At 35.7% G+C, this 23,968-nt stretch overlaps 1 protein-coding gene across 3 annotated transcripts in view; it reads left to right on the top strand.

Annotated features, from left to right (window-relative positions):
• VTA1 (vesicle trafficking 1) overlaps positions 1-23,216 on the top strand; it is a 72,740-nt gene extending 49,524 nt beyond the window's left edge. Inside the window, exons 6-8 of one of the 3 annotated variants that reach the window (XR_010116940.1) lie at positions 1,272-1,448; positions 6,796-7,588; positions 17,937-18,044. Coding sequence is in view for 2 of the 3 variants with exons in the window: in XM_055265790.2 (XP_055121765.1) it covers positions 1,272-1,448; positions 6,796-6,876; positions 21,851-21,996 (404 nt within the window). In the remaining variant the exon portion in view is untranslated. Of the gene's footprint in view, positions 1-1,271; positions 1,449-6,795; positions 7,589-17,936; positions 18,045-21,850 lie in introns of those variants that run through there. The other 2 variants (XM_055265790.2, XM_055265800.2) reach the window with 2 other exon arrangements.
• Positions 23,217-23,968: the final 752 nt, after the last annotated feature.

A 23,968-nucleotide genomic window follows, 5' to 3' on the forward strand; every position in this document is an offset into this window, starting at 1 on the left:
GTACTCTCGTTTCTACCAGCTTTTGGTCATACTCTAGTGCCTTTATGTTGTGGAGCTTTTTTCTTTCCCAGAATGTATAAATGTTAGAGTTCTCCAGTATTGGGGAAAGTCATGTTAATGTATGTAAAGTATAAATACATCCACAAGGTTGCTTGATAAAATGATCATCTCAGATTTAACTTTTTTTCTTATTTGAAATCAGCTACATTGAATAACCTGTTTATAATTAGACAAAAAAGTTATTTAAAAATGTGGTAGGAAGCAATAAGATCTGTTCTCTTCGATGAATCTGTAGCTCTAGCTTGCTTTTAAGTTACTATGATTCCCACTAGCAGCTGATTGTCATTTTATACTCAAAATTCAGTTTTTCAAAGTAGTTTTCAAATTCAGCTCATGATACAGTAGATTTTAAAAGTTTGCATTTCAGAACTTTTCAAAATGAAATATCTCATTTCTTTCTGCATAGCTAAATGCAAAATTTTATTCCTCTGTTTTTATTAGCTAAATGCATTGAACAACTCACAGATAATGATTTAGTAGCTAGTACGCAGTAAATCTTAAGTAAAAGTCAGCTGTCAGAAAATGGAGTTCTTATTGGATAGCATAAATGTGACATGTTTTGCCAGAAATGTCCTTGAGTCTTCATAAGTTTAAAGAAAGTTTATTTCAAAGAAAAACATAGGCTGGGCATGGTGGCTCACGCCTGTAATCCCAGCGCTTTGGGAGGCTGAGGCAGGCAGATCATGAGGTCCGGAGATCGAGACCATCCTGGCTAACATGGTGAAACACCGTCTCTACTAAAAATACAAAAAACAAAACAAAACAAAACAAAAACTAGCCAGGAGTGGTGACAGGCACCTATAGTCCCACCTACTCGGGAGGCTGAGGCAGGAGAATGGTGTGAACCCAGGAGGTGGAGCTTGCAGTGAGCTGAGATCACGCCACTGCACTCCAGCCTGGGCAACAAAGCGAGACTCCATCTCAAAAAAAAAAATATATATATATATATATACACACTATATGCAAAGATTTTATAGCATTAGAAAATATTAACCTGAAAGAAGTGATAATCATATTGTCAGGTACAATTACATTTTTTAAGAAAATAAAAAACTTAAAAATATTGTTTTAAGAATAGAGCTTGCTTCTCCACTGCATTAAATAGAATTGCATTTAAAGATTCCATTTGTCATGTGTATAATGAAATAAGAATACTTAGCATTTGTATTTCAAAATACCTACTATAACATTGTGTATATGTGATCCGATAGATGTTGAAGAAAATGAAGATGCTGGAGCAGCCTCTCTGCCCACTCAGCCAACTCAGCCATCATCATCTTCAACTTACGACCCGAGCAACATGCCATCAGGCAGCTATACTGGAATACAGATTCCTCCGGGTGCACACGCTCCAGCTAATACACCAGCAGAAGTGCCTCACAGCACAGGTGGGAAAGTATAACTGAATGATTTAATTCCCCTTTTATAAATAAGAACTGCATTTCTTATCACATATGTGCCTCATAATGATGGTTGTGAAAACATGACAAGTTCCTTGAATTCCATTTGAACCCACAAGAAACATTAAATTGTTTTCATTAAAGTTTTAATATTAGTTGTATTCTAGTTATTTGAGAAATGATAAGTATTATGTGCATTGATTACTATTAACCTTATATTTTATTAAGGTTAGTTTCCATGCTTTTCATATATATTGCTGTTTTTCTTTTTCTTCTCTTCCCTTTCTTTTCCCCTCACTATTGTTTTAGAATAGCTCGGAGGTGAGTGGAGTTGATATTAGGATGTGTCAGTCAGGGTCTCACTGTGATACCTAGGTTTGTTTCATTCCCTTGGGACTATGTTGATGATGGGGAGTGGGCTTTGAGGCATGAAATCTCAGTAACAGTGAAATCATAGACAGGTGAAAAAAGGGATTCGGGTTATTTTTTTTTAACCTTACAAATATGACACTTTAAAAAACAGGAGAGACCTACTATCTTTGAATAAATCAGTACTGTATGTGTATGTTTTTATTTTTAAAAATCTGACAAAGTTAGTCCTCGGTAGTTAAGTCAGGATCAGTAAAGACACTTTGACAAAATTTCAGTTACTCTTCCCTTTAATTGCATCGTTGACAAAGTGTCACTTTTATCTCCAAGTAGGACACTTGCAACTATAATTTAAATTTTACATTTAATTTTTTCAAAAACTTTTCTTAAAAATTTACTTTTATCCTAGGTGACTTATGATACTAAAGTATACAAACACTTTAAAATACTTAATTAATGGACTGATAGTCATCCTTCAAGCCCTGATTTCTACTGTTCCTATTATGTAACACACTATTACTTTACTGACTTTCATTTGTCAGCCTTATTTTACCCAAATTTTTTTATTTTACCCAAATATTGCATGAATTACATTATATGTAAGTTTTCTATTTTGACCATTGTAACGTCAAGTATGATTAGTGTCTTTCCTCCTATTTTAAAGCTTTCAAGTTTATATTATCTGCACAAATATTGCTAACGTTTTCTTTAAGATTATTGATGAAATGATAATTTTAGCACTTACCTCTTTTTGTGTCTTCGTTCAGCATATTTGACCCTGACTTTTCAATATTTTATGGCCTATGTGATGACATTAATAGACAAACCTATTTGCATTTGTTTTGGAAGTAAAATTTCTTGGAATACTTTTAAGTATTTTATTATGCTTAGAAATATTCACTATTTCCAGTGTAGAATAATGTAAGTGAAACCAGCTACTTAGATCTGTTTGCCTTAGATGAATACTGTTCAAATTATACTTGAAGGTTTAAATCCTGATCAAGAGTCCCAGACACAAGCATTCTCATAGAGGAGCCAAGGGGAAATAAAATGTATTTAGGAGGCAAATCATATTGGTTATTTGTTTCTACCCCATGCTAAAGCATAAACTCAGCTGATATTTAACTTCTCATGAACTTAATTTTTCCTCTGTCTAATATGAAATTAATCATACTTACTCCTCATGGTTATTTTAATTATTAAAAGGGGAAAACTGTAAAAATGGACTAGTAGGCCTATCACAAAATCAGTGTTCAGCAAATTAGTCTCCTTGCCCTCTTTTTTTTCCTCCTCCTTCCTATTTCTGTGCCAAGGAAAGACAACGTATTTAATGGCAAGTTAATGAACACCTCAAATTATTATGCGAATCAAGAGAAGTATCACAACTGGGGGTAGAATATTAACCTTATAGAAAGACTGTCCAAGAAGTTTTGTTTTAGACAGTATATCTCAAGGCAGAGTTGTGGTATAGGCACATCAATATATATTTTATATATAGATACACTTTATGAGTATACAAAAGAGAAAACACTTTTAGTAGGAGGGCTATAGTAGATTGATCCATATGAAATTGCTAGTTTTGTGTAACAAAAATGATAAAGTATTGATAGTCTTATATGTTCAAACTAATTCACAATGTATCTCCTGGCTAGAATATTCATGACATAAAGATAAATATTAGGTGGTTTTCCATTAGAAAGTTTTCTGTCATAAACAATTCAATTTGACCTAGTTAACTCTAGCATGAGCCTCTTGTTTTCTCTCTCTTTTGTTCCTTAGAGGGAAGAATAAAACTAAAAAACTTAGAACTTTTATAGAATGAGATCCTATCATATTTTATACACTCTTGTAGCCTTACCAGTCAAATGATTATCATGGCTAATTTCCACACTTATTCTTGCAGCAACTATATTATGTATTACTGTCTTTAATTTACAAACTCTCAAGAGACTAAGCAATTATTCTAAGAAAACAAACATACCCAGTAATGACAGAACCAGGATTTGAATCCAAGTTTTTTTGACTTCATGTTTTAGCCACCTGCCTTCTATGTTCCTTCCTCTAAGGAACTAAAATCCTCTCAAATTAAAACCTACTTTTCTGATAGTATATTTCCTCTTAAGATTGGTTTGAGATGTTGAAATCTCCTCCTTTTAGCCCCCGATTTTTTTTCTATTATATTTGAAACAGTAACAAAAGAAGTTCATAGTTGCCTAACAAAAAACAAAATAACATTTTTAATATATAAATAATAGCAAATGTTTCCCCTCTTACTCACTTTAAGAATGATTTATTTTCTCTCATATAAAGGTCCAGGATGCACTTTTATCAAAGGGAAATCCTTAAGATAACTGAAAAGAATAGTATGTACTAATTTGCAGTTTTTAGTTCTTCCACAAAAAAGCAAAGGGGGTGCAATGAGGACAGGGATAGTGATTGTTTAAACAGGCGAAGTGTTTGCTTCTTGTGCTTTCAACACTGCACAGATATCACTGTAGTTGATACAGTGTGGTTTTTTCTTTCTCAAGAAACGTAAGCTTTTTATAGTTCATATTACAAGAGAAGATTTTAGTAATAAAGCTAGATTAAATAATAAGATTATTTTATGATTAAAGCTAGCCTTTCATTGTAAAACCCATAGACCAAAATGTAGGCTGTGTACTTGTGTCAGAAGTACCATGTTTGCATTCTTCTGTAAGCTTTGATATCCTGTTGTTGATACTCTGGCCTATGCATTTCTCTCAACTCTATTTCTCATGATTACACTAAGGTTTCACTCATTCTTTTCTTATACTGTTCCTCATAGATAATATAGGTAGCATGTCTTTCTTCCTTTTTCTGTGTCTCTCCAAATGCTGTGTTCTTTCAGGAGTCTGTTTAATCACACTTTCCGGATAGTCTTCTCTGTTTACAGATTTGTTTGGAGGATTTTAATTTAGGCAGAAATGCAAATTACTTAGCAACAAATGGCATTGATCTATAGATTGGACCATTAGAGTGTAGTAGATTTACCTTGTTTTTTAAGATGTATATGAATGATATACGTAATCTACATAAGCCTAGGTACACCCGTTTCAAAGCACTAGACATGACTAGTCTGAAGATACATCTCAGATTTTACATTCTAGCATTTTTAAAATAATATATATTTACGTGCCTTTCAGTGTTTGGCAAGTTTTGTGGAGAAAATTGTCAGATGTTTACAATTTAAATATATTTGGTGGGTACTTATCAAAATCAAGCAAAAAATAGTCATTGAATAGGTCAGCCTAAAATTTGTCTGCCTCCTCACTTTGCATTTATACTTTTATACAGTTTTCTATATATTCATATACACAGTATATAAGAATATTTACTGTAGCATTATTTGTAATAGCAAAAGATTGGAAATTAAAACTTAAATGTCCATCAGTAGTGGATTGCTTTATAAACTATGCATGCAGAGAATGGGACACTATGGAACTATTAAAAACAGCAAGACAGATTTATACGTATTAATCTGGAATTATTGCTAGGACACATTAAGTGAAAAATGCATAAAACAGTATAGTATGCAGAACTTACTACCATTTGCAAAACACACACACAAAGTATGCCTTCTAGAAGATTTTGGTTTAGACAAGTACACAGATTTCTTAGCAGAGAACAGCATTGACATATATATAGATTGGATTGGACACACAGTTATTTGTAGGTGGGTGGAAAGGTGTCATAGAAACTGGTACTAGCCCTAAAGTGCTTTGGAGTAGGAGAGGCAGGCTTTCTCCTTGATATTTTTTTGTACTATATAAAATTTGTACTTCACCTTTCATCTGTATCCCTGTGTACTTTAAAATTTTTCAGTTTTTAGTTAAAAGGCAAGACTTATATCACTTTTAGTAGTTCCAAAGGGTATGAATACAGAGCAAGTTTGTCCTGAAACACAATTAAATGAGGTAAATAATGTATATTTAAACCATTTTTTCTCTTAGGTTGGGGATGAAAAAAAATCTTAAAAGTCAAAACTTCATACCAGAAGAACTTTAGAACTTCATACTAGAAAAACTTTAGACCTTTAGAAAATTTTAGAACTTCAGCCATCTTTTGTGAAACCGTTATTCTAGAACTCTCAGTGGATATATATCCATTCCCCTAGAAACTTCCTATTTATTTTAACCCTTTTCTCTGTTTCCTTTTTCTTATTCCAGTATTTTTCCCACTTTACCCTTTCTACAAATTGCCTATTCCAATTCAGTGTATTAGTTTGGTAAACAGTCCATCTTGAGAGACTGTTTAACTCCATTGATTTGGAGTAATCAACTTTTCCTCGTTTTATTTTCCTGCTGATTGAATCATTTCAGTCCTTTTTTGGGGGAACTTTTAACACTTTTTAAAAAGTTAGTTTTTTAGATGATTAATAAATAATCTTCAACTTTAGTATATTCCTTACCATTAATCAAGAATGCTAAGTTATTCATTGATACGACAGTTTTGAAACGTTCTAACAAAGTCAAAACAGTTGTTTATTGGATAATTGTTTATTGGATATATAAAAATATCATCTTAAAATGTGTAAACTAGAAAATTACAAACGTTAATTTGTAATTCCATGCACGGTGATGAAATTGGATTCATCCTCCAAGTTAAACTAAATTAGAATTGTGTTCTACTTTATCACCCAATTATTTAATTGGCTGAGAAATTGAAAGATAGGGAGTCTGCTACTTCTACAGATATTTGGTAAGCTTTAATTGAGAAGTAATCCGAAGCATTAGACAAAATACATGTTAGGAAATGCATAGCCCATACACATATGTAAACACTTGATATCCTCCAACATCAACTAAGTATGTCAAATTAGAATCCATTGATGTTTCAAGAAAATAAGCAAAGTAATGAAATTGCCTCATGATTTTTAAGTGCTGCGCTAGTGTATTATTAAAAAGTGTAATACTTTTATACCCATTTATGCTTTTCTGATTTGCAGGTGTAGCAAGTAATACTATCCAGCCTACTCCACAGACTATACCTGCCATTGATCCCGCACTTTTCAATACAAGTTCCCAGGGTAAGTCAGCTGACTATTTTGTGAGATACATTTATCTCCTGTTGTAGGTTGCTGTTTTGTAATTTTACCTTGACAGTACCATATATTTAAATGTTGTTACTTAAATGTGAATTTCTAGGTAATTTAATAAATTTCTTTGAATGCCTATGTTCACTAGATTCTCAAATGAGCCAGGATTGTTTGACTTTAAAAAGACCAGCTTCCAAAGGTGTCCTTGTTACAGTTCTTTTTTTCATGCACTACCGGATATAGAAGAACAAACATGGAGCCAAGGCTACCATGGAAGCCTATGCTAGATTATATTAATTTAGTTTGAGATTACTATGAGTTCTGATCGTGACTTTTCTTATCCACACTGTTGTTAAATTATCTAAAAAGAAAGGAACTGACCATTATTAAAAATAAAAATCTCTGAGGTTACTTTGTTTGGTTGGTTTATAGGCTAAGTGATTGGTTTAAGTATAATCTTTACTACTTTTCTGACTTCCCTGTTTTTTTAGCCCAAATCAGGCAGTGTGTTTATTTTGGTCTTTCTCATTCAGACTTTGTTTTCTTCATATGTCAGATGATATTTAATTCTTTTATATTTAAAGTGAAGACCTTTTTTGTTTTGTTTTGTTTTTGAGACAGTCTGGAGCGCAGTGGCGCAATCTCGGCTCACTGCAGCCTCTGCCTCCCGGGTTCAAGCGATTCTCCTACCTCAACCTCCCCAGTAGCTGGGACTACAGATGTGTGCCACCACGCCCAGCTAATTTTTATATTTTTAGTAGAGACGAGATTTCACTATGTTGGCCAGGGATGGTCTCGATCTCCTGACCTCATGATTCACCTGCCTCAGCCTCCCATAATGCTGGGATTGCAGGCATGAGCCACTGTGCCCAGCCATTTATTTTTAATAACTGTTATTTAGTTTCCTCTGATAAGGTCTGCCCGTGTGTTTTTCAACTCGAATTTTCTGTTCCTCCTGTATGAGTAGGAACTGGCCAATAAGCCTTCCTGCCTCTCAACCATGGAATGAGGAGAGCCTTTTGGGGTGAGCTGGATATCATACCTACCTTAAGAGTTCTAGCGCTGCCTGGGCAGTTTGTTACACAGTTTTAGGGAGGTGTTCTTTAAATCTCTTGTCAATTTTCTCTTTCCAGTTTTTTCATTCTTTCTCTTCTCCTTTTCAATTTTGTGGATTTATTTCCTTTTGTGTTACTTTATCATTTCATTATGGTTTCAGGAGGAAGAACAGTTAATTATATATGCTTAGTCTACCACCTAGAACTAGAACCCTAGAATTCGTTACCCATCTAAACTGTCAGGCAGGTGTTAGGGCAAAATAATTTTTAAATATGTAAGAACTCTCACATTTTGCCTAGCACATACCGTTTTTAAGGAACTTAACTCAGGATGTACTCCATCAAGATAATGGTGGTAATCAAGCAAAAGAGAAATATGAAATACAAGAAATGGTGAAGTATACTTCTTTAGATACTCCAAAGAAGAAATATTCTATGATAGCTTTCCCACATGCTTGGAAAGCAATTGCTCCAAAATTAGAATAGGAAATTGGAGAACTCCCCTCCTTTAAGAAAAATAACATGGATTTCATGTAATATATAGAATAGAAGCTTCAGAATATGAAAGACATAGATAAGAAGCCATAGAATCCTGCCAGTAAGAAAAAAAACTAAACCAAAACATCAAGAAAAATTTTGATATTATACAAGAAATCTCAATTTGGAAGCAAACAAAAATATGCCATGATTTTGAACAGTAATAGAATTATGGAATGTAAAAGAAAAGGATTTCATTTGACTTAGACATAAAGAACATTCTCCTTCAAAAGGTACCAGGCTTATGACAAAACATAGAGTACTTCACTCAGGATGAAATATAAATATCAACACTGACATTTTAACATCATACTGAAAGTCCTAGCTAGTGCAATAAGAAAGGAAAAAGAAATTATAAAGATAGGGAAAGAAAAAATAACACTGTCTTTGTTCATAGATGACATGATGGTCTGTAGAAAATCTGGAAGAATCAATCAAAAAAATACACTTAGAACTGATAAGCAATTATAACTGGATTGTAGTATACATGATTAATATGCAAAAATTAATTGCTTTCCACATAGCAGCACAAAAAAGTGGGATTTGAAATTAAAATACAATTGCCATTGTGTTTCTATTTACATAAACACAATAATCAAAAACAAATTACCATTTACATTAGCATTCCACCAAAAATATTCAGGTATAAATGTAACAAAATACATTACAAGATCTATATGAGGAAAACTACAAAATGCTCATGAAAGAATCAAAGAATTACATAAATGGAGATTTCATGATCATGCATAAGAAGACTCTGTATTCTCAAGATGTTAGTTCTTCCCAGCCTGATCTATAGATTATGGACACTTTCCATCAAAATCCCAGCAAGTTGTTTGGTGCATATGTACTCCAACTATCTAAAGTTTATATGGAGTGGCAGAAGACCCAGAATAATCAACATAGTATTGAAGGAGAAGAACAAAGTTGGAGGACTGACACCACCTGACTTCAAAACATAATATAAATCTGCAGTAATCTAGATAGTATGGTATTGGCAGAAGAACAGACAAATACATCAGTGAGACAGAGAGCCCAAAAATAGACCCACATAGAAAAAGTCATATGATCTTTGACAAAAAGAGCAAAGGGAATACCATTGAAAAAAGATACTCTTTTCAATAAATGGTGCTGGAGTAACAGGACAGCCACATACAGCAAAAAAAAAAAGTGAATCTAGACACAGACCTTCCACTCATCTCAAAATTTAACTCAAAATGGTTCTGATGCCTAAATTTGAACTCCAAAACTAGGGACTTCTGGTTCCAAAATGGCAGTGTAGAAGCATACTGACTTCATTTCCCACCAACAGAAAATGAGAAACAAATATACAGCACCAAGATCGATACCAGCAACAACCCAGAGCCCGAGTATGAGGATGAAATAGTTCCTGGGGCCACAGAGAAGTGGAAAAACTCCAGTAGGAGAATCGGACTTCCACTTTCATGATGCTTCTGCCCTACCCTTATGCCCACACAGAAAATCTCCCCGACCTCATAATTTCTACACTAGAAGAAGTAAAATTGAAGTGGTCAACCATCTTCCCCACCTCCTTGGGTTCCCTGGCAGGAGATCTGTCCTTGCCTTAGCCCACAGGTAGCATCATGACCGCCTGAAGGGAAAATACCACTGAAGACCAGCAGAGACAATTATTCCCAGCCCCAGAAACTTCACTGTGCAACTTGGCCAAAGAAGACACCAAATCAGAATGGCCGTTCAGCAGTACCACGCTGTAGGAGGTACCTTTCCCAGGTCCTGTAGGCACAAACCCCTACCTAGCCTGCCTTCCCACACTGCCAGTGTAATCCATTTGGGACATTCAGCGCTCCAAACATTTACTAGAGCTGAGGCAAGCCTGGACTTACAGCGCCACCTAGAGCTGAAAAGGAGGTAGCGACCTAGCAGTGAAGATTTGTTACGCAAATATATGCAATAAAAACCAAACAAGCTGGACAGAGAAAACTGGAATGAATAACTAATTCTTCCAGTGCAAAGACATAGGAAAGACCCACAAGAAACAACAACAAACAGGGAATCATGACCTTGTCAAAAGGACAAAGCAAAAATCCTGGCCAGGCACAGTGGCTCAAGCCTGTAATCCCAGCACTTTGGGAGGCTGAGGTGGGTGGATTACCTGAGGTCAGGAGTCCAAGACCAGCCTGGCCAACATGGCAAAACCATGTCTCTACTGAAAATACAAAAAAAATTAGCCAGGCATGGTGGTGCATGCCTGTAATCCCAGCTACTTGGGAGGCTGAGGCAGGAGAATCGCTTGAACCTGGGAGGCAGAGAGTGCAGTGGGCCAGGGTCTCCCCACTGCACTCTCCAGCCTGGGTGACAGATTCCGTCAAAAAAAAAAAAAAAAAAATCCCCAGACTGACCCTAACAAGACAGCAGTTTGTGAGCTTTCTGACCAAGACTTTAGAATAACCATTTTAAGAAAACTCATTGACATCTAAGGTAATACAGAAAAGCAATAAAGAAATTTGACAGCTATTGGAATAATTTTTCAAAAAAAAATCAAATCTTGGAACTGAGAAATACATTTGCTGAACTGGAGAACTCTTTTGAGGCTCTCAACAACAGAATGAAGTAAGCAGAAGAAAAAAATCAGTGAGCTCAAAGACCAGCTATTTGAAAACACACAGTCAGAAGAAGGAAAAAAAGAGACCGAAAAGGACTGGCTTTTCAAGATAGAGAAATCTACTTCAGAAGACCAAATCTAAGAGCCATTGATGTTCAAGAGGGAGCTGAGCGAGAGGTAGAAAGCTTATTCAAAGAAATAATAACAGAAAACTTTCCAAAACTTGAGAAAGATATCAATATCCAGGTACAGCAAGGTCTTTTAACACCAAACAGATTCAACCCCCAAATAAGACTACCTGAAGGCATGTAGTAATCAAATGCCAAAGGCCAAGGACAAAGAGAAGGTCCTTAAAACAGCAAGAGAAAAGCAAATATCCTATAAAGGAGCTCCAAATCGTCTGGCAACAGCCTTCTCAACAGGCCAGTAGGGATTGGAACAACATTTTCAAAAAAAAAACTGTCCTCTAGGAATATTGTATCCAGCAAAACTGCCATTCAAATATGAAGGAGAGATATAGTCTTTCCCAGACACAAAAGCTGACCCATCTTGCAAGAAGAGCTAAGGGGAGTTCTTCAGTCTGAAAGAAAACACTGATGTGCAGAAAAAAACATTTCAAGGTATAAAATCCACTGGTAGAATTAATACTCTGTATGTAATTTTTTTAGTATAGAGCAATTTTATAGTATAGAGAATAGAGCAGTTAGGCAAAAGAAATAAAGTTCATCCAAATTGAAAAGGAAGAAGTCAAATTAGCCTTCCTCACAGATGACATGATCTTATGCCTATAAAAACCTAAAGACTCCACCAAAAAACCATTAGAACTGATAAATTTAGTGAAGTTACAGGATACAGAATCAACGTACAAAAATCAGTAGCATTTATATACACCAACAGCAAATAATCTGAAAATCAAATTAAGAAAGCAATCCCATTTACCATAGCTACAAAAACATATAAAATACCTGGGAATCGATCTAACTAAAGAAGTTAGTTATTAATAACTAACTGTAATATTCCATTGTGTATATACACCGTGTATATATTAACTAAGAAAAGCTATATAAGATTCTGATGAATGTAATACAAAAATGTAATACAAAAAAATACAAATACAAAAAAATATAAAATACCTGGGAATTGATCTAACTAAAGAAGTTAGTTATTAATAACTATAATATTCCATTGTGTATATATACCATTGTGTATATATTAATAACTAAGAAAAACTATATAAAATTCTGATGAATGTAGTAGAAGGCACATAAAAAAATAGAAAGATACTCCATGCTTATGGATTGGAAGAATTAATATTATTAAAATGACAATACAATCAAAGCAGTATACAGATTCCATGCAATCCCTATCAAAATGCCAATGACATTCTTCACAAAATGACATTTCAACAAAAAAAAAAAGAACCCTAAGATTTATATAGAATGATAAAAGACCCTGAATAGTAAAAGCAAAACTGAGCAAAAAGGGCAAAGCTAAAGGCATCACACTGACTTCAAAATTTACTACAAAGCTATGATAACCAAAACAACATGGTACTGGCATAAAAAACAGACATGTGGACCAGTGGAACAGAATAGAGAATCCTGATACACATTTATGCATTTACAACCAACTCATTTTTGACAAAGGTGCTGAGAACATACAGTGGGGAAAGGACAATTTTTTTCAATAAATAGTGCTGGGAAAACTGGATAACTATATGCAAAAGAATGAAAGTAAACCCCCATCTCTCATCATACACAAAAATCAAGTCAAAATGTATTAAAGACTTACATCTGAAACCTCAAATCTAAGACCTTTGAAACTGTTACAAGAAAACATTAGAGAAATGCTCCAGAACATTGGTCTATGCAAAGATTTTTTTTGTGTAAGACCCCTTGAAAGCATAGGCAAATAAAGCAAAAATGGCCAAATGGGATTAGATCCAGCTAAAATGCTTCAGCATGGCAAAGGAAAAAATCAACAAAGTGAAAAGACAACCCATGGAATGGGAGAAAATATTTGCTATCCATCTATCTGACAAGGGATTAATAACCAGAATATATATGGAGCTCAGACAACTCAATAGCAAAAAACAAATAATGCAATTCAAAAATGGGCAAAAGACCTAACATTTCATATATGAAATGTCAAGTATATGAAAAAATGCTCAGCATCCCTAATCGTCAGAAAAATACAAATGAAAATCACATTGCATTATCATTTTACCCTAGTTAAAATGGCTCATACCAAAAGACAGGCATAGAGAACAGTGCAGAGGTTTCTCAAAGAACTAAAAATAGAAGTACCATATGATTCAACAATTCCAAAGGAAAGGAAAACAATATCCAAAAGAAAGGAAATTAATATGCTGCGAGAAATCTACATTCTCACGTTTATTGCAGCACTATTCACAGTAGCCAAAAAATGGAATCAGCCTAAATGGCCATCAGTGGATGAATGAATAAAGAAAATGTATATATACACAATGGAATATTATTCAGCCAAAAAAAGAAAAGAATTCTATTATTTGCAGCAACATGGATAGAACTAGAGGTCATTGTTTGAAATAAAATAAGCCAAGCACAGACAGACACATATCATATGTTCTCACTCACATGTGGGAGCTAAAAAAGGTGGATCTTATGAAAACAGAGAGTAGATTGGTGGTTACCAAAGGCCAGGAGGGAAAGGGGGAAGGAGTGGAGGATACAAGTGGAAAAAAAAGAATATACGTGTTTTTATTACCACTGAAATGTATGCTTTGAAATTGTAAAGATGGCAAATTATATATGAATACTTTACCTTAGTAAAAAATAAATTTAAGAAGTAAAATACAAAACTATAAAACCTCCAAAAGATAGCATAAGAGAAAATCCAGAGGACTTTGGGCTGAGCAATGACTTTTTAAATGCATGACCCATAAAAGAAAGAAATGATAAGGCAGATTTCATTAAGATTAAAATTTTCTGCCCTTCTAAAGATGCTGTCAAGAAAATGAAAAGACAGATCACGAGGTCAGGAGATCGAGACCATCTTGGCTAACATGGTGAAACCCCGTCTCTACTAAACATACAAAAAATTAGCTGGGCGGTGGCGGGCGCCTGTAATCCCAGCTACTCGGGAGGCTGAGGCAGAATGGCATGAACCCGGGAGGTGGAGCTTGCAGTGAGCCAAGATAGCGCCACTGCAGTCCAGCCTGGGTGAAAGAGCGAGACTCCGTCTCTAGAAAAAAAAAAAAGAAAAAGAAAATGAAAAGACAAAGCCACAGACTGAGGGAAAACATTGCAAAAGGCTTATCTGATTAAGTACTGTTAACAAAATATACATAGAACTCCTAAAGAACAGTAACGCAGACAACCCTATTTAAAAATTAGCAAAAGGCCTTTACAGGCACCTGACCAAAGAGGTTATACAAATGGAAAGCAGACATATGAGAAGAAACTCCACCGCATATATCATCAGGAAGATGCAAATTAGAACAATGAGATACCACTACACACCTATTAGAATGGCCAAAATCCACAACATTGACAGCACCAAATGCTGGTGACGATGTGGAACCACAGAAACTCTCATTCATTGCTGGTGGGAATGCAAACTGATACAGCCACTTCAAAAGACAGTTTGGCAGTTTCTTATTTAACTAAATATATTTACCTTATGATCCTGCAGCTGTGTCCTTGGTATTTACCTGAATGCATTTAAAACATATATTCACATGAAAACCTGCAAGCAAAGGTTTATAGCAGCTCTGTTTATAATTGCCAAAACACGGAAGGAACCAAGATTATCTTGCTGTAGGTGAATGGATAAATAAACTGCAGTACATCTAGACAATGGGATATTATTCAGTGCTAGAAGGAAATGAGCTATCAAACTATGAAAAGACATGGAGGAAACTTAAATGCATATTACAAAGTGAAAGGAACCAATTAAAAAGCTATATACTGTATAATTCCAAGTGTGTGACATTCCAAAAAAGGCAAACTATAGAGGGGGTAGAAGATCACCAGTTTCCAAGAGTTAGGGGGAGAGGGAGGCATGAATGAGTGGATGACAGAGAAGTTTTAGGGCAGTGAATCTATTTTGTACGACACTGTGTATTAGTCTGTTCTCATATTGCTATAAAGAACTACCTGAGACTGAGTAATTTATGAAGAGTAGAGGTTTAAGACTCACGGTTACACAGGCTTAACAGTAAGCATGACTGGGAGGCCTTAGGAAACTTACAATCATGGCAAAAGGTGAAGGAGAAGCAGGCATCTTCCTCACATGGCAGCAGGAGACAGAGAGGGAAGGGGGAAGTGCCACATACTTTTAAACCATCAGATCTCATGAGACCTCACTATCACAAGAATAACAAGGGGCACATCCACCCCCATGATCCAGTTACCTCTCACCAGGCCCCTCCTTCAATTCAACATGAGGTTTGGGCAGGGACACAAGTCCAAATCATATCATTCTGTTCCTGGCCCCTCCCAAATCTCATGTGCTTCTCATATTCCAAAATACAAGTATCTCTTCTCAATAGTCCACCAGTCTTAACTCATTTCAGCATTAACTCAAAAGTTTATAGTCCAGACTCTCACCTGAGACAAGGTAAGTCCTTTCTACCTATGAGCCTGTAAAATCAAAAACAAGTTAGTTACTTCCGAGATACAGTGAGGGTGCAGGCATTGGATAAATGCTCCCATTCTTAATGGGAGAAATTGGCCAAAACAAAGGGGCTACAGGCCCCACGCAAGTCTGAAGCCCACCAGGGCAGTCATTCAATTGTAAAGCTCCAAAATAATCTCCTTTGACTCCATGTCTCACTTCCAGGTCATGCCAATGCAAGGGGTGGGCTCCCAAGGCCTTGGGCAGCTCCACCCCTGTGGCTATGCAGGGTACAGCCCCCTTGGCTGCTTTCACAGGCTGGTGTTGAGCGCCTGTGGTTTTTTCAGGTGCATGATGTAAGCTGTCAGTAGGTCTACTGTTCTGGGTCTAGAGGACGGTGGCCCTCTTCTCACAGCTCCACTAGGCAGTGCCCCAGTGGGGATGCTGCATGGGGGCTCCAACCCCCCATATCTTCTCTGCACTGCCCTTGTAGCGGTATTCCATGAGGGCTCCACCAGTGCAGCACACTTCTGCCTAGACATCCAGGCATTTCCATACATTCTTTGAAATCTAGGCAGAGATTCCCAAACCTCACTTCTTGCCTTCTGCGCACCCATAGGCCCAACACCATGTGGATGCCACCAAGCCTTGGGGCTTGTACCCTCTAAAGCCATGGCCCAAGCCACACCTTGGCCCCTTTTATCTATGGCTGGAGCTGGAGCAGCTGGGGTGCCATGTCCCAAGGCTGCACAGAGCACCTGGCCCTGTATCTGGCTCATGAAACCATTTTTTCCTTCTAGGTCTCCAAGCCTGTGATGGCAGGGTCTGCTGTGGTGGTCTGTGAAATGTCCTAGAGACATTTTCCCCCACTGTCTTGGCTGTTAACATTCGACTCCTCTTTACTTATGCACATTTGGGTGACAGACTTGAATTTTGCCCCAGAAAGCAGGTTTTTCTTTTGTACCACATGATCAGGCTGCAAATTTTCCAAACTTTTATGCTCTGTTTTTTAAATATAAGTTCCAGTTTCAGATAATCTCTTTGTTCATGCATATGAGCGTACACTTTTAGAAACAGCCAGGTCACCTCTTGAATGCTTTGCTACTTAGAAATTTCTTTTGCTGGATACCCTAAATCATCTCTCTCAATTTCAAAGTTCCACAGATCTCTAGGGCAGGGGCAAAATGCCTCCAGCCTCTTTCTAAAGCATAGCAAAAGTGACCTTACTCCAGTTCCCAATAAGTTCCTCATCTCCATCTGAAACCACCTCAGGCTGGACTTCATTGTCTGTATCATTATCAGCATTTTGGTTAAAATCATTCATCAAGTCACATGGAAGGTGAAGGGGAAGCAGGCACCTTCTTCATACGGCAATAGGAGAGGGAAGGGGGACGTGCCACACACTTTTAAACCATTAGATCTCATGAGAACTCACTATCACAAGAACAGCAAGGGGGACATCCATCCCCATGATCCACTCACCTCCTACCAGGCCTCTCCTCCTATTCGACAGGAGATTTGGGTGGGGACACAAATCCAAACCATATCACACTATAACAATAGATATATGTCATTACAAATTTGTCCAAACTCATGGAATGCACAACATCAAGAGTAAACCCTAACATAGACTCTGGGTAATACTGATGGATCAATGCAAGTTCATCAATTGTGACAAATGTACCACTCAAGTTGGGGAGTTTAATAATGGAGGAAACTATGCATGGTGGGGAAAGGGAGATAAGGGAAATCTCTGTACCTTCGTCTCAACTTTGCTGTGAACTTAAAACTGCCTAAAAAATAAAGTCTTTTTTAAAAGTAGTGCATTTGTAACCACTGTCACTACCATTACTACTGCTTCTAGTACTTCTTATATCCCTTTTCTGCTACATATTTCTCCTTACTGCTTAGTATTTAATCACCTTTTAATGCATATATGTGTGATATTAATGTATATTAAATATATTGTAATGAATTTGTGGCTGACTCTGGAGAGTGGAATTGGATAGGTAGGTATTTGAACCACAGTGTTTACTTTTTTACTTTTACATCTCTGAATAGCATTAGAGTGTGAATGACAACTTACCTGATAAAGTTTTTTGAGCATTGGCTAGGCACGGTGGCTCACGCCTGTAATCCCAGCACTTTGGGAGGCCGAGGTGGGTGGATGATGAGGTTAGGAGATTGAGACCATCTTGGCTAACACGGTGAAACCCTGTCTCTACTGAAAAATTACAAAAAAATTAGCCAGGCATGGTGGTGGGCGCCTGTAGTCCCAGCTACTTGGGAGGCTGAGGCAGGAGAATGGCATGAACCCAGGAGGTGAAGCTTGCAGTGAGCCAAGATCACGCCACTGCACTCCAGCCTGGGCGACAGAGTGAGACTCCATCTCAAAAAAAAAAAAAAAAAAGTTTTTTGAGCATTAAGTGATATAATATCTAAATAGTATTTAGCACAGCACTTGACATAATGAAATTCTGCCTGTATTCATTACTACTATTGTTGGAATTGTTAAGTGACATGTCTTAGCAATGCCTGTATGTATGAAGGTTCAGTCTGTGTCCTGTGTGTTCCATCCAAGTCAAAGGATAATAGAGTATACCAGAATGAGATTATCCAAAGCGCTTGACATAAGAATTTCTAGAACTATCTAGTTAAATTGGAAAGAGCCGCTAAAGACTCATTTTGGAAATATTTACAAGTAAGTGTTCTATCCTCTCTTATGACATTAGATATATCAACCTTGGAAATGGATGCTTATGTCAACAGAGCACGCAGTGATTTTTCTTTACACCAAGTGATGTTATCTTTGATCCAGTGCTGACCCAGGCTGTCTTTGCCACTGTAGTAGAGGATTTAACTGATAGTTCTAGCTCTCTTCTGCCTGATCTTGTCCTGACCTCTGAAGAGGAGATGAAGCCCTCTTATATATAGATGGTCTTGTCTGCAGCTCGTCTGGAACTTATAAGCTAAGATTTCAGAAGAGAGATATATTAGACAATCTCTCTAATCTTTGAAGCATCTTTTAGGTCCACTTGCACACTCTCTGGTTCTGATTATGGCCTCTAGTAAATTTTAATGATAGAAAAAAACAGCTTTTATTTTGGTGCATTAAGCTTATATTGACCTTTTTTGAGTATGAAGTCAGATAAACTGAAATTTAACACTTGTTCTCTTTCTGAAATGTGTTTACCCTTATATGTTTTTCGTTTTCTCTGTTGAGTTTTTAAATACTAATTTTAAAGACTCATAATTAGGTGACATTTTATTTTTACTCAGTTTAAGAATTTAATTCATATTTTATTAATGAATTGTAGACTACTGTATTTTTAAAATAAAGGAGAGCCTATGTGTTACAAAATAGCAAGTAACATGATTTTTTAGCTTATATTTTTCATTGTTGAAAATAAATATCTGTATGTCTATAAATTACATTTTGGATCTAAATCTATACATTGGTTGTTACTTAGTTCTTGTAGTTTATATATGAGTTACATAATTGGTTATGCATATCTGTAAGCTTTATATATTTTATATCTAATATTTTTCTGTTAATATATTTTCATTCACTTTTTTTATGTAAAAAAATGATTTTATTATATAATGTGTATAACAAAATTAATGAGAATTTTTTTTTGGTACTAAGTCTTTGAAATACAGTGTGTATTCTACAGTTACACCTCAGTTGGGGTAGCTTATGGCTTCCATATTGGACAGTAAGGGCAGCTCTAGAACCTAGGTTCATGTGGTTCAGTCCACTTGCTTTTCTCTATTCCTGTGATTATACTGGATCCTGAGAGGGTTGACATGGAGACAAGAATCCAGGATGCTGTTTTGCTGCCTTTTTTTTTTTTTTTTTTTTTGCATTTTATTTATTTATTTATTTATTTATTTATTTATTTATTTATTATTATACTTTAGGTTTTAGGGTACAGGTGCACAATGTGCAGGTTTGTTACATATGTATCCATGTGCCATGTTGATTTCCTGCACCCATTTCATTCACATTTTCTAAATATTGAAATTATTTCACAAAAAAAAATTTGTGTTTTAAAATAATTTAATCCTTAGTAGATAAGTTTAGAAAACAAAAATAGTAACAGAGTTCTTGTCATTATACACATTTTACCTTACTAATAAGCGATATGTCAGCCAAACAGTGCTAAAGCTAATGCTGTAAAAATAAAGATTAATCTGACCATTACAGCCTTCTTTCAGCACGTCCGGTAAATTCTGGATGGATGCCCTGTATATTTAAAAGAGTGCCCTGAGATAGGAGAGACTTACAGCACAAAAAGTAGCGTTAAGGTAAACTCAATTTTCAAAGATGTTTCCTCACCTAGACAGTGTATGTAGTGTAAATATATTTTGAAAAACCATTAAAGGATCCGGTAGGTGTTTTTCAAGATCAGAAATATGAACTGGAGCATACCTGACTAAATTGTCAACAAAACTGCAGGATAGTTGATATTTAGGTTTAATGGGCAACAAATGCCAAGTCAGTAACTTCTGTTAAAATTGGAATCGGTAATCCCTGATTCACAACAGTAAAGGCCAAATTTTATGTAATCTTAAATACTACTAGTTCAACAAATATTTGAAGACTTACTCTAGCACCCTATACTAGTAAGTATATGTGTATTTTAAAATCTGCCATTTAATTAATGTTTAATTCTATATGAACTTAGTTTTAAAATGTGGGAAATAATTTAAAATACAGCTTTTTCATATTCATGCAGTGAAGTTACTGAGCACCTACAGGTGCCTGGCACTGTGCTGGAAACAGTAGCATAAATTGTTTCAGTACTCTTTTTGAAAATTTTAGAAAATAATAATTTGGATCAGGATATTGTATCCGCTTGCCTGGAGTTGCTGCCTACTTTGAAATCTTTGCCTAGGTAATGTCAAATTTTTAATTTTATGCTGCGTGTGTGTTTGTGTATACACACACGCAGCATAAAATATCTACATATGGCAAAATTAAAAGCAACTAAACGAAGTCATTCTATTTATAAGTACAGCCTTGTACTTATTTCAAACAGAATTGAAATATGTTGTCTGCTTGTTATAGTCTATGCTTCCCAGCCTTCTGATTAGTACTCCTGAGAATTCTCATAAAAATTTCCAAAGAAAATGGTGGTTATTTCAAAAGACAAGATACAATATCCATTTTTAATTTTGTCTTTAGAAATATATATTCAAGGAAATTCGTATCTTAGATTAAATGAAATGTTTTTAATGTTTTTTTTTTAACTGAAATTGTTTAGTTGGGCCCTACATTAATTAATCATATGTATAACTAGAAAACTTGCTAAGAATAAATTTTAGAGAAATAATATGTAATGGTTGTTTACATGTTTAATTGTATATTTCAGTGATATAAAATTTAAGAAACCTTAAGAAATTTTTACATGGATGGCACAAACATGTAAAATATTTTCATGCTTAAAACAAGCTGGCCGGGCGCGGTGGCTCACGCCTGTAATCTCAGCACTTTGGGAGGCCGAGGCGGGCGGATCATGAGGTCAAGAGATCGAGACCATCCTGGCTAACACAGTGAAACCCCGTCTCTACTAAAAATACAAAAAAAATTAGCCGTGCGAGGTGGCGGGCGCCTGTAGTCCCAGCTACTTGGGAGGCTGAGGCAGGAGAATGGCGTGAACCCCGGGGGTGCGGAGCCTGCAGTGAGCCGAGATCGCGCCATTGCACTCCAGCCTGGGCGACAGCGAGACTCTGTCTCAAAAAAAAAAAAAAAAAAAAAGCTAAGCAACCTGGTTTTCTTTACATAAAGTTTGTTATTCACTTTTCTTTATTGAAGGTGATACTTACATTCCAGCTCAAATGAGGGTTGAATTGGTTTAGTCTGTGTTGTATTGTTCCATGAAGAGAGAGGCTAAGTGATTCTAGCATAGACACCAAAGCTACTATCCTTGTTTATCCTTAATGCTTCTTGAAGGAAAATCTTAATTCATCTAAGTTATTACGTATTGGCGTGTCTGTGGTTTATGTTAGTAATAAAAAGACAATTGAAAAGAATGAAGAAAATGTATCAAAGTTCATATGAGATTGACTAAAACTACTGTTTTTACATAGCCTTAAATATGTTTTTTAATCTTAAGCATAAGCATTTGCCCAACCTTACAGAACACTTTTTATATTCTTATAAATATCCCAATTGTTCTTTTTCTTCTAGGGGATATTCGTCTAACCCCAGAGGACTTTGCTAGAGCTCAGAAGTACTGCAAATATGCCGGCAGTGCTTTGCAGTATGAAGATGTAAGCACTGCTGTCCAGAATCTACAAAAGGCTCTGAAGTTACTGACGACAGGCAGAGAATGAAGCCTTTGTATGACAGACCCATGTATTTTTGGCATGAGGAACTAACAGTCCATTACTCTATCTTCAGTCTATCAGGATCACAGTTTTAAGGAAGACTTGGTTTCGTTGAATATGACAGTGAAATCTGTGTGTATCAGATTTTTATTGAAGCATTCATCAGCAGCCTCAACCAGTTTTCATTGTCCATTTACTAGATTCAGTCATCTCTGAGTATATAGGGCTGATGTTAGCAAGACCCTAAAAATGTCCATTGAACCCTGCTTCAAAAAATGAAAACACACCTCTATAAAATGTGTACTGGGAATAAGCTTTGTATTTACATACATTAGGGGAATTTTTTAAAATCTGTAACGTTTGGACAAACAGATGATATTACTTTGCTATAAAATTATAAATGTAACTTTTAATAAAGATTGCCAGAATATTCTAAATTAGACATTACGTTTTTGTTTCCCTCAAGACATAAAACAAATATGAACATTCTAAACTGCTGGATGAATCTGAAAAGACATTAAGTTCAAATTTTAATTTATTCTCATGTTAAATATAACTCCATTAAAAGTTTAAAATTTCATGGGAGAAAATATAATAAGGTAAAGAGGTAGAATCACTTTCAGACTTAAGAATAATGTTGATTTCCCAACTGCTTTACCTTATCTATTAAAGCATAAGATGAATTGGTATTTGCTTCATAGGCAGTTTGACTGCATGTATTAGAGAATGAAAAGATATTTGTAGTAATGCCTGGAAACTTGGTGCTTTAAATTAAGGTACTCCTCTGCTGCTGTAGAGTGGATTCCACACAGTGGATAGCTATGGATGATTCAGAATATTATGTTTAGATTCCCATTTGTTAAGTTTATAAGTTTTGTGGGAAATTATGAACTTACTGTGTACCACCTGCATTTGTGCTGTGTGAAAAATAAATACAAGGATTCGTTTAGCTAATTCAACTTATTACAAAGACAAATGTCTGTTTTTATTTGCCTGCTAGAATTGTCTTTTTTAAAAGTCATTTTTATTTATAGGAATATGGGTGTTTCTATAGGAAGAAACAGTTTTTGTTTTGTTTTTTAAAGATAAATTTGACAAAGTTACCTGAAATTTATCTGGTCCATTTTATTCATGCTACTAAGATGGGAATCTTTAAACACAAGAGTCAGCAAGCTTTGGCCCATGGATTGGCCACCTGTTATGTAAATAAAGTTTCTTTGAAACAAGCCTATACTCATTCATTTATGTTTTGTCTGTGGTTGCTTTCCACAACTGCAGAGTTGTATGGCTTACGAGTCTAAAAACATTTACTGTTTGGCCCTCTAAGAACAAGTTAAGACACCTAGTCTAATGGCCTTTTGGGAAAAAACAAATCACCAACTCATAATATTTATATCCATTATTTTCTGCATAAATGTAATGCTATTGTACAGGGTTTGGTAGAATAAATATTCAGACTGACTAAGCTGTTCTAAATTCTCACAAAAAAATCCCCAAAAAACATGCCTCCTAAAAAACATTTTCCTATCTTTTACAAGAGGTATGAACATTTGTAGGGTTCCACATTTGCATCTAGAAATCCAGTGCTCTTTAGAATGTTATTACAATAGAAAGATGGCCAGGATGACCTTTAGTGTTATACGATGTTCAGCAAATTTTAATTCAAACCTTGATGTGTCTGGACACTAAAAAGTAAACCCATCACCTCCTATTTTATACCCTACCTTTTGGTTCCCAATTGGGAGAGCACATAGAGGGAAGGAGACAATACAGAAACTGCGGAGTCCACTGGTAGTGGGCTGCAGGGTGTGACAGAGACCTTCTCTGTAAAATGGAAATGACACCACTAGCCATCTCAATAGTTACGAGAATTAAAAGAGATACAGTACCTGAAGTGCTTAGCGCATGGTAGCATTTCATAAATGTTAGTGTCAATACTAATGCTCTAATGTAAATTGTTAATAATTTATTTCCCAAA

The sequence above is a fragment of the Symphalangus syndactylus genome, chromosome 2 (assembly GCF_028878055.3).
Source record: "Symphalangus syndactylus isolate Jambi chromosome 2, NHGRI_mSymSyn1-v2.1_pri, whole genome shotgun sequence".
NCBI lineage: Eukaryota > Metazoa > Chordata > Mammalia > Primates > Hylobatidae > Symphalangus > Symphalangus syndactylus.